The sequence below is a fragment of the Emydura macquarii genome, unplaced genomic scaffold (genome assembly GCF_026122565.2).
Source record: "Emydura macquarii macquarii isolate MOO-44397 ecotype Brisbane River unplaced genomic scaffold, CSIRO-AGI_Emac_v2 contig_1119, whole genome shotgun sequence".
NCBI classification, from domain to species: domain Eukaryota; kingdom Metazoa; phylum Chordata; order Testudines; family Chelidae; genus Emydura; species Emydura macquarii.
Genome location: NW_027131256.1, coordinates 19,942,074 through 19,954,432, shown reverse-complemented (window position 1 = coordinate 19,954,432; position 12,359 = coordinate 19,942,074). Strand labels below are relative to the sequence as shown.

The following is a 12,359-nucleotide window of genomic DNA, read 5'->3' as shown; positions in this document are numbered from 1 at the left end:
GTAAAGCCAGGAGTTGGTCTGCAAAGCCAAATGGCATCTTGTTACCGCTTCCTAGCTGGGGCAGTCCAGACTATATCCTCTAGCAGGAGGCTGGATGAACTGCATTTTGGAAGAGGCGAACTCAGCGTTCAGACTCTTCATTGCAGGCCAGTCATTTCTGCAAAATCAACTTGTATCTCTTCACCATGTTCCAGGGGCAAAGAATTCTGAGCACATTCTTTCTTAGCAAGTCTGCCAGGGGAACAAAAACAAAAGACAAAAAGCAATAATGTATTTTTAAACCACCTCTGGCCAACGCACATATGCATCACCCCAGTTCTCTGTTAGCAACACAGTCTTCCGACCCAATATTAGATCAAATTCAAGGTTTTCCATCTGTTCCGGTAACTCTGTTGCCAGGTGTTCCATTTTAGACCGGAAAGTCTGGTAGAAAAGTGGACCTGGCAGTGTCCGGTCAGCACTGCTGACTGGACACTAAAAGTCCGGTTACAGGAGTTACCACAATCAGCCTCCCTGCCAGGAGGGCTGGAAGAGCAGCTGCTGCTGTCTGGAGGAGTTGCAGCTCAGCTGGAGAGAGAGAACTGGCTCCCAAGACTCTGCTCTGGTGGAGAGAGGTAGGTACGGCTCTGCGTCTCCCTGGGGGGATCCTGTGCACACTCCCCACCCTCCTGTGCTTGCCCTTGGCCCCTACCTCACTCTGGGGACCGAACCCTCCACTACACTGTGCTCTTGCCCCCGGCCCCTGCCTCTCTCCAGGGACTGACTGCCCCCCACCCCATGGGGACATACAAATATGTTTGATGCTGGGCCCACAAAAGGTTAATCCAGCCCTGGCTCTGCTGTCCTGTTCTGTAAATAAAGGATTTCCGTTTCCCTCGCCTTCACTCTAGCACTTTTTATGAACATTTCAATTTTTATATAAGGAAAAATAAATTAAATTGTGACAAAGTGGAGATATTCTTAATGTTTTCTCTGAATACTGCGTGGGTGCCTCAGTTTCTCCTATGTGTTATTCATGTATTTCGGTGATGGAACCAAGGTGTGTGATCATTGCAGAGACCACTAGAGGGCAGGTGGGCCTTCCTGTAGCTGCTCGTACATAGACAATGGCTAGGACCCCTCTTCCCAGGATGCGGCAGGCAGAAACAAGAAGTGACCACCTTGCCTGGGAAAGAGACAAAAGACGGGAGGTGCAAGAAGGCTGGCGGGGGGAAGAGCCAGTTCCCTGTGGGTGATCTCCAGAAGCAGAGCCCATGAATGGGGCTTTGGAATTTCCCCAGATGGTCATTGCTGTCATTTTCTGATTTGTCTGCTAACAAAATCTATTCTACGCTGTGTTCCTGAGAACTAATAAACCCTGCTGATTTCCATGCTGGCTGTGAATCGCCTCTGACTGCAAGGTAGGGTGCATGGCCCTTTTGGGGGTGTTTAAGAGCTCACCAGTCATCCCATCTAGGTGGGACTCGCTGAGGGGAGCTCACAGTGGAACAGGAGTGCTGAACGCTCCAAGGCGAGATTCGGGTGGCAGCTGCCCTGGTCTGAGGGGCCCAGAGAGGAGACCCACTCCACTGGAGTCCTGTCTAGCTTCACCCCGGGTGGTTCCAGAGCACCGTTCCTGTGGGACTCCATCACATAATACACATTATTTTGATTCTGATGACATTGGGTTTGCTGATGGCTTTGGAGGGATGAAGTTAATTTGTATCAGTTACATGGGTGGGATGCAGTATTGTCCTCTGTTAAGCCACTGGGAAGACTCATCAGCTTCAATGGGAGCAGGGACAAGCCCATGTTATTGCATAACAAAATGTACTATGATGCAGTGTATGCAATCTGCTGCTCCTCAGCCAGGACAGCTTGAAAGAAATGAAAGTTAAATATTTTTAAAAGTTACACTTTGGTTAAAAAATACTTAAAATTTATATACAAAATCCTGCTACACTAAAAGAAGGTAGAATTTTTCCAGTATTTTTATGGATGACTATATGGTGATATATCTACCATCAAATTATGAGTAGCAGAAATTTCTTAGATTTTACCCATGGTTGTATCCTATATACTTATTATAAAGTGAAGGGGGGATAGCTGCTTAAAATAAAAAAAAGGAATTTCCAAATTTTGGATTCAATGCCAAAAACATTGACACAAGTGTTGCTGTGGATTGAGCTTTTCTCAACAGTTTACGCTGCCCAGAATTAAATATATTTTTTCCAGTCAAGATGCTTGCTACCTCAAATCACAAAAGCAAATGATGTCAGTAATCTGTGGAACAAACACTGCCTACTCAATTAATGAAATATTTTCATCTGTGTAGAAAATTATTTTAATGATGTATACAGTAAATAAGATTAATTTAGTGACCTTGTCTCATTAAGCACAGATTTTTATAGGGTAATGAAAGATTGTTATATGGTGTTGTGCGGATTAAGGGGGATTAAATGTTTGACATCACCCTTTTGTCTGCACAGGGCTACATTTGCTTTATCACCCACTCAGTAAACTCACATTCGACTCAGAATGTACCCTGAAAGAGTGGAAGCAATGGAGCAAACTGAGAATCAACAAAATATATGGTTATATTCATTAAATTTCTAAAGGCAAACTGCAGCTGCTTGACAGCAGATATCCTAGTATGTGTATTTTAAGGAATTTTTGCAATTTGATAGAATAAAAGGAGAGCTCAGAGAGGAAATCAAAACTGGGATGCCTTTGTCTTCTGTTTCCAGTGATGCCTCGTTATACTTGCATCCTCTTTATGGTATGCTGTCTCTAAATAACAGGAACACTAAAAGTGAAAAGTCATTAAGGTGGATTGGTTGAATCTATTGCATTTCTATTTTGGTAGACATGGTCCTGGTAATAAAACTGCTTCTTCTCACCTGCCTCTGGCCAACAGCTGTGCTAACTGGTGTCAGTTCTCAAAGTGATCATCATCGTTTTCATCATTATCATCAACAGAAATGCTCATCCATGAAGAAGCATAACAGGTAAGCTATATACCCTGGCTCACTGGTGCCCTTGTGCTAATAAATGTTGTGTGTCTGTCACCAAACCTAGGAATGCATTCTCTTTGTTCAGAGTCCAACTTGACTGGTCTTTTGTGTTTGTACAGCTCATAACACAATGGGATCCCAGCTTTGACTGGGCCTTTGGATGCTCCCATGATACAAATCGCAATAATAATTTACAGTATTGTTTCCATCGCGGATCATTTTGTATCATGATTATAAATACATATATAATGTGGGTGTGTGTATATATGTGATCAGTCAGATGATGTTTATATAGCTCATTGAAAATCTAAAGCTCTGTATAAGAGTTAAATATTGTGAATACTGTATAACTGTCAACATACAATTCCATTTTTTCCACCATTGGAAGCAGAAATGTATATCTAAAGTTGGGGCTATGCTATCATTATTACATTATCTTTATTGAACTAAATATCAGTGTAGTAATTACTGTATCCAGATGCTTTTTCAAAAACAGAATAAGGCTAGTTTTTAAGTAGGTTTTCATTTTAATCATGTTACTGTATATTACTCTTCTGGAATATAGTTATCCATGGCACTTTATTTATGGAATTATGCCACCTCTAACTGCAAATCCCAGAGTTTAAGCTGTTTAATATATTTTATTTAGACTTTAGTTGGGATTATTGCATCCAACTATTATAGTGAAAGACATGCTTGAAAAAAGGTGGGATTTTCTCCTTTGCCTTTCTTTATCAGGGTGATTGCTTTAAAAGAAAAAAAAAAGTGACGTAAAGCCTTTTGCATTTAAGTTTCTAGGTGAAATGGCTTTTTTTTCCCAGCAACAGTTTGTATAAATCAATTTCATATCCTATATGTGAGGCCTTTGAATATATTTCCATATTTCCATAATAATACATAAATATAAATGCCAGGCCTCAAACTACTGACGATGATAACCCAAGCCATCTCTGTACCACCTCTGAATCACTGAATTTCCTGCTGCATTTGTGTATAAGAAATACATGATAATGGAAGCAATCCTAACTTAATAAATGAGGTGCTAGGAAAAACTGTAATGAATCATTGTTACATCATTGGTTGAAATCCAGTCCAAGCCAAGCATTGAAAATTATGGTTGTTTAGCAGTCAGTCTGAAATGAACTGAATATTTTGGAGTGGTTACCAGTGGACAATTTTCCATAAAAACAAATCCCACCATCAAAATGGGAACTAACTGGCATTTTGCTAGTCTTGCAAATAGGTGAACAGGTGGTCCCTGCTCATCTGAGTTGAGGAATATCGGTAGGGAGATAAGAGACATGCATATGCTACTGTTCCCACTCCTTGTCCTGTTCTGTGAATAGCAAACTTTAGTTTCTGGTTATTGATCCAATCTCCATCACTGGCATAAAAATTCACGAAATGGAAGAGGGGTCTGGCGGTGGGAATGAGCATCGACAATAGACTCCTGCTTGACATTCTATACAGACAGACCTATTGCTGTTTGATAGCAACAATATTTAGTGCTAATATAACCTATTTGGTTTCAAAGAGCTTTACAAACAATAACTAATTAATCTACATGACACTCCTGCGAGGTAGGCAAGATAAACATTGACTTCCATACAACAAGAAGGGAATTGGAGAGGAATTCCAGGACTAGATCCTCAGCTAGTGCAAACTGGTGTAGCTCCCTTGAAGTCAGTGGAGTTAGGCAGATATACATCAACTGAGGATCTGGCCTCAAATGCTTGTATTCTGTAGACCACTTGCCACATTCAATTTTTAACTGGAACGAGGCTGCAGGTTCCAAGCCACAAAGGATCCCAGAGGTTAGCAGCTGCAGAGCAGCATTTCTACAGAAAGGAGCCAAATACATTTAATTTCTCTTTGTTTGATTTTCTTTGGCATCATTTCTAAAGGGGGCATTATCTCCAGTCCATTTCCACAGGGCCTAACTTTCCAGCAACGTCTTTTTCCTACTGGGGAAAAACCTTTTCAGCCAGCATTAGGATTATTAGGGACACTGCCGACAGATGGCCTTGGTTAAATGGGTGGCCTTCAGAAAGAATCCCATGTGAAAATGTTACTTAACCTACAACTTTCACTGGTTTAATAGAGTAACCCAATTCCTCCTCCAAAGCTATTTGTCTGCATTCTATTGTAAAGAAGATTTTAAAGCATTAACCAAAAGTACATAAGAAAGAGATTATTCTCATGGTCATTTCCTACAAAAAAGAACAGAATATTTTGACTGTCAAAATGTTATGCATTTTTACATTAGTGAATGTAGATTTTATTATACACATTGAAAAATCCACTTTATGAGTGGCAGCAATGTACATTTGCAGCACATGATTCACAATGATGCTATCCAGTATCATCTCATTATTTCCTCATACTCCCTCACCTGTCTGTCTGTCTGTCTATCCATCTGTTGTCTCTTGACTTACACATAGGCTATGTCTACACTGCAGCACTAATTTGAATGAGCTTAATTCGAATTACAGAAGCGATTTATAGAAAGCGCTGCAGACTGTCCACACTACAGTGTTTGTGCTGGTTTCTTTCCTCCACACTGGCCAGCCTTAATTCGAATTAGAAAGCAGTGCAATGTGGGAAGCTATCCCACAGTGCAACTAACCATAGAGGCTGTTGTGACGAGTGTCATCATCCCAGGATGCAGCGCTGCTTCCCCCCCCCCCAAACAAACAGGAAAAGGATTTTCATGCTGTTTTTTTTCTACCCCCATCGCCATTGCTGCAGACACATGGAGCCAGCTGAACTATGCTCTCATTTTGACCGTGACAAATACATCACAGCTTATCCTGGATTACTTTAGAACTGTATGCTGTTTGCCTTTTATGCTCCCCCCACCACTTCCTGTATATTGCTTGCCTTTGATTTTGATTCTACAGGTGTCTGTAGAATGTAAGATAAATAACAAGGGAGTCAGTTAATGTATTAATACAGTGATACAAATGTTTCCATTTCACTGATGGAAAGCATGATATAATGTATCCACATGTAGCACTGTGAATAAACTCTTAAGAAAGTATCAATTTCCATGATTGGCCACTAAAACAATGTAGCAAAGAATTTCCTCTCACTGCTGGCATTTAAAATGCATTCACCACATGGGGAGCGGGGTGGGTGGTGAAATCTTTCAAAGGGACAAACTTTAAAGGGCTAAACTTTCAAAGGGACAAATCTTAAAGGGACAACTGCAAAGGGCTTGCTGGGCATTTAAAACGAATTCACCACGCGGGGAGGGGGGTCATGAAATCTTTCAAATCCTTAAAGAGACAAACTGCAAAGGGCTTGTTGTGTGTGTGTGTGGGAGGCGGGTGTTCGCAGCTTGGATTTTAAACCCATTCACCGCAGGAAATGAAGATTTAAATCTTCCCGGGGATGCTTTGGGGGAGGATACTGAAATGGGGCATCATGGGATATAGTCTGGAGGCCAATTAATTTGAATTAAGTCCCATTGCGTCCACACTCACACTAATGTGAATTAACTGATGCGCTTCAGGCGCTAATCCACTTGCAGAGGTGGTTTTATTCATTCGATTATAAAGGCTCCTTAATTCGAATTAACAATGCGCCAGTGTAGACCAGGCCTTAGATTGTAAGCTTGTTGGCGCATGGACTGTCTTTTTGTTCTGTCTTTGGACTGTGCCCAGCAAAAAGGTATCCTGGTCCATGACTGAACAACCTGATTAACATTCTTTTAACACTGATATTTTTATCCTGTAATTTCCTGCGTTTTCTTTAGACAGGAAAAAGAAAAAACAAACAAACAAACAAACAAATTCTCTTATGTACAACTAACATTATTTCCCTGTCTTCCCATCATAAAAAGAGGTTTGAACCCTGGACTTTCAGCATAGATCTCTACCACACCAACTAAAAGAGTAATTACAATAGCTGGCAGCAGATCAAGTCTGTTATTCTCTGTAAGCCAGCCACTGGTGGAGGACATATAACACACTGAAACAGTGGCAATATATGCAGGAGAATCACACTTTACACACAGCATAGCCAAGCAAAGATTCAATAGATTCCTTCTGCAAGACAGTGTAGGTGAGACATGAGTCTGCCACATTAAAGACCTAGGTGCTGTTCCCAGCTTGTGTAACTTCTTGGTGAGATCTGAGCCTTTGCTGAATATAAAGTGTTGTGAAGGGAACACAATTTAAAACCAGTTTCTAAATGTGAGTCTAGAACTTATGATTCCCTGGTTCCAGCAACAACAGGAAAAGGATCATCTTTGTCCCCGGTGTGTTTTTTGAAGGTTCAGCGGTGTATGGCATGCTGAAATGGTGCCATCTGCAGCGCTAGTGGCTGGTTTTGGCAGTAAATCAGGAATGAGCTGTAGTAAGCAAAATACACATTGGAAATGGTGATTTCTTTTCAGTTTATAATCTTAGCCAAATCTGAATGATTTATTTAATGGGGCACGAAAAGGCACCTCCCTGACTGCCAAATTTTAGAGTCCTGCTGCAAACCACTGAGACATTAGAGCTCTTTAAAAAACAATAGAAATTTTATAATGGAAAGTGTTGAGCAACCACTATATGATGTCACTGCCACTCCCTGAGTAATACATATGATATTAATGGCATCCATTAAAGCTACTAACATGGTGTTATTTCCAAGCAGGATTAGAAGGTAGCTAGGTGAAAACTAATGTATCAGTTTCTTCAACGAGTGTTTATCTATCTTGGATACAGTCTCTCTCTCACATCCATAAATGCAACCTCTGAGGGGATAGAAGAGGACATGGGTGTCCCATCCCCAACTTTTTATACCTTGTTGATGATCTCCCTCAATACAGTTGTCCTGGGCATTTTCACTCCTGGTCCACCCCACCCCCTTTCACTAACTTTTTCCATGTGGTTATGTCACTGCCTACAGTCCAATAACCTAGTTACTTCTAATTTAATCATCATTATGAATGTTAGTCAGTGCTGTGAAGTTCCTGACTTGACTGGGTTGGTTTTTTTTAAACACAGCAAACGGGAAATTAAAATGAGGAAATTAGACAGCACCAAAGTACGCCCGCTAAAGTCCGAGCAGCTTCTCCGCATAGAGGACCATGACTTTGCAATGAGACCTGGATTTGGAGGTAAGCAGCAGCTGTATTAACATTTCTGTACTAGTTAACAGTTTCTTCATGCACTATAAGCTGTTAAACCCATGCTCAACAAGGTCATTTAAAAATGGAATGTCAGGTTTAACTGAGATTTTTCTCCCCCATGGGCTTACACCAAGAAATAGTTTAAGACAAAAGACAATTTTTGTACTTTGCACAACAGTAACAGGAGTTGCCAAATTATCTAGTCACAGCTAAGTAATTTTTATCTTTACTATTACAGATAAAATTCTATTACCAAAACACTGTATTAATATATCCCCCTAATTGTGCAGTCTATTAGCAATTAGCAAATTGCTGAAACTCATTAAATTTGTTTTAAAGTATTTAAACAAGTTTTCAATTCCTGAGTATACTAAATTGGCATGACGCACTGAATTAAAAAGAAACCCTTATATTTTTGGTTTATTGGCACTTAGGAGACTAAGTGTGTTATTAGTCTGTGTGATTGTTCTTTCCCTCTTTAATTACAATGAATAAAAAAGGTATCATATGGGATGCTCATAATTTAGATATCCCATTATAGGGCCAGGTTCTGCCATTGGATACACATTGACATGTCCCTTTGAAGGTGAGGCATGACATACATATGAATTACGGATTTTGGCCCTAAGTTATGACACTAAAACTGAGAAAGCTGCCTCACAAAAATGCTTTTCTGAATCGGGGTCAGCTGTTCTGTGCTCATGATTCATGGAAATAGACTGACCTGCTCCATATTATGAATGCAAAATAAAATACACCAGGACAGATTGTCAGCTGCTATAAATAGGCATAGACTTCAGAGAAGTCAATGGCTGTAGGCCTATTTACACTAGCTGATGATGTGGCTCATGGTATGCAAACCATGGAAACTGCCATTAGCTATTCAGACCAGAACTACATACTTGCAGTGTGTACAGCTGGCTATAATGGGAGTAGTTTCTGGAAAGAACTGCTGCACGGTATGCAGAGTTGTTTAAGTTTATCTATGTAAAAGCGCAGGCTGGCCCTTTAAAGACAGCTCTCAGGCCCAGCATTCCTATTCCTGACTTTGCCCAGGATTGAAGCACTCTGGGGGGTTGTAATTCCTAGATGGAGTAAGAAATGCTGGGAAAGGGGGAAGGGCTATAAATATGCTCCCTTCACTCCACAAAGAGAGACCTAGAGAGAGAGCAGCAGCCACCACTGTTACTCTTCAGTGACTGGGTCTGGGCAAGGCCTAGAGTGGGGCTACCAACAGGGAAGGAGCGTGGGATGGGCTGTAATGAGGAAGCCTGAAAAAGAGCCAAAGAAGAGGCCTAAGAGGCAGAGAGACAAGCAAGCAAGCCAAGGAAGTTACTAAGGGGCTGTGGGATGAAGGAAGAGTGAAGTGGGAATATCTGAGGCTGGAACAGATGGTTATTTTATTGTTTAGGGCTTCAGGGCCCTGGGCATCATTTCAGAAAAATTCTATGGGGGGGCCCAGTTGTCTCAGCATGTAGAACATTATATGTGATCATATAATATCCTGCAAAGTCGGTGGGGGGGAGTGGAGCATATAGACCTATGACAAGTCTGTGGGAGGCCAAACCAAGGTGGCGGGGGTGGGGGGGACAATTGGATCTGTCCTGCCTTGCCTCATAGCAAATGATGCCCCAGCTCAGGGCTGAAGCCTTTGGCAGAAGGAGAACAGGGGCTCACCTATGTCTCAGCAGTGCCTCCAAGAAGCAGTGTGCTGATACCCCAACAATCAATTGGTTATCCCAGAAGGGGAAAAGTTCCCATGGACTCTGGAGGGAGGGTTGGAGCTCAGAGAGCAAACCGAGTGAAGGCTTTTTGTTTGGATATTTTCCACTGGACTCTTGTTTGCCTTGGGAAAGGAGGAGTATTTTATTTTGGCTGGGGGGCTAAAACCTATCTCTAATGTGGAGAGGGAGACTGCCAGCCAACAGGGAACCTGAGGCACAACCATATCCTGACAGGTAAGGCTAAGCAAGCGTATCTCAGTCCTGTGTTAATAAGTCACCAAACATAGGGCCAAATCAATATGAGTTTTGCCTGAAATGGGACTGCAGGATTTGGCCCATGACATGCAAACTGGACATGGGGCAATGAAAATCTCTTGGTTGTCGTAGACTGAGTAGCTCAGGGAGTTGTTAAAGGTTGCCGACTTAAATCCAGACATTAGTAACTTGAATATCATTACCATCTGATGGTTGGCTAGTGGTCTGGGTCCATTTTCCAACAGGCAAATCTCCTTCTCACAATAAAACCACACCACAATGTTCACTGAAAGACAGAGGTGAAGCTAGTAATCTGAACTGTATCAGCCAGTGGGTTTGCAAGTTACCTTGGTGTCCCTCCCTCCTGCTTTTCCACTTGAGGAATTGTAATTTATGGAAATGCCATCTGTGGAAGGAAAAAGCATTTTCATAACAGCAGACAGCTCTCTAGGAAGTACTCTATAGAGTTGGCTGGAGAAAGGTAATTTTGTTTCACAGAGGATTTTGATATTTAAAAATCTGATTTTGTTACAATTAGGAATGAAAACCAAAAATACCTAAATGCTCTGTGAAAGGGGATGGAGCCCCAGCTCTGGGACAATCCACCTGTCTGCTTGCAGATCCTGAAAGTCCTGGATTCCCCAGCAGTCCACAAACATTTCAGTGTAGCCAAATCAGCAAACTCTTATGAAACAATGTTTTGTCAGAGTTTTTCCAGCCAGCTCTAGTACTGTATCACAGGGTCATGCTGCAAGCCAGAATTTCTGATGTGAGTATAAACTGCTTTCAAAATGTTCACCGTGATATGCAAAGTTTAATTTTTCACGGGGAGTGTTTCTTTTGGTGCCTGGCAGGTTCGTCTTAGCTTTTGTCTGTCTTGTCCTCTCGTTATCACATGGCTAGTAATAGGGGCTGATCCACTGCCCACTGACGTCAGCTGGAGTCTTTATATCAACTTCAGTGGGTATTGGTGATCATATTGTCCTGGGTAAATAAATGTATGCTCCAGGTCAGGAACATGGTAACTTATCGGCCAATGGATTTGTAAATTTCAGATTCCTAGCTATACCTCTGTCTTTTAGAAGTAGCATTTGGCAGAACAAGAGGTTAGTTGTACCTCCCTTCCCCACTAATATCCGCAAGAAATGGTGTGGGTAGCAACAAAACCACTAAATCCTTCTGTTCAGAGGTTTCCCAAATCTTAAAAGGAAGGCTGTTAATATCTAAAATAGTAATACCTGCGAATTCTATAAAGGTAAATAAGAGTAACACAGAGAGGCTTTGGGAATATCTAAGAGTCACAGATGAAAGTCTCAGTAAAATTATCTCTGGTCCTGATTCATTACTGAATTACTCTTTGCTATATGCTGGTGTAACCCTATTGAAATCAATGCGGACAGCCATGGACCCTGGAAGCCCAGGCTGCTCTGGAGGTAGCTGGGTGAGCTGGCAGGAAACGAGGCAGATTTGGAAGCCTGTTTGGGTTCCATCAGACTTCCGTGGGGTTATGCCAGCAAAAATTGGAGTAATGCAGTGGTGAATAGGGCTTGTGTTGATAGTTAATACACAGCTGTGATATCACCAAAAGGGCCAACCCTCAACTAACCAATCAGAACATGACTTTGGATAGTGTATCCCCAATTCATCCTATGACAGGAGAGATACAGGATATGCATTTCCCTGAAGGAGATTCACTTTCATCTAATGCTGAAGTGAATAGCAAAGGGGAGCGTAAATACCGGATGAGATGCAATTGGTGATGGGGTACATGCTGTTGTTACAGATGCTGAAGGGAAAGAGTCAATACGAACAACACAACCTAGTTTAAAATATAGATTAGTTGTTACTTGGAGGAAGTGAACCATGTGCAGTACTATAATAATTCTGGGAAATGGAGAATTTGACTAGTATTACTGAATAAATCTGGAGACAGATAATAGATTTTGCTCTCTTTAACCTGGATGTCATCACTGTAGGTCTCTGCAGCTCTGAACATACATGAAAAACAAAGAAAAAACCCTCCTTTAAGCATCACAGTGGTTTGATACCATTAACATTACCCTTTGAATCTGTCCTGTAGATTATTGGCTTACTAGCTGGATGGTTTGGCCTGTTTTATTTTAAAGACCTTTTTCTTTTGAGTGACCAAGAGTTTTCTGGCCATGGTTTCTCACTCTGACCATACAGGTGACTGAGAGGAATTGGTGGTGTGGGGTTGAAGTGGGGGAAGCCATGAAATACTAATTAGTGGGGAAACGGTCTGTT

The 12,359-nt window shown here is 41.5% G+C and overlaps 1 protein-coding gene across 1 annotated transcript in view; it reads left to right on the top strand.

Moving 5' to 3' along the window:
* The first annotated feature begins 2,847 nt into the window (after nt 1-2,847).
* GABRR3 (gamma-aminobutyric acid type A receptor subunit rho3) overlaps nt 2,848-12,359 on the top strand; it is a 34,804-nt gene continuing 25,292 nt past the window's right edge. The window contains exons 1-2 of the mRNA XM_067546413.1: nt 2,848-2,987; nt 7,991-8,103. Coding sequence (XP_067402514.1) covers nt 2,848-2,987; nt 7,991-8,103 — 253 coding nt within the window. The remainder of the gene's footprint in view (nt 2,988-7,990; nt 8,104-12,359) is intronic.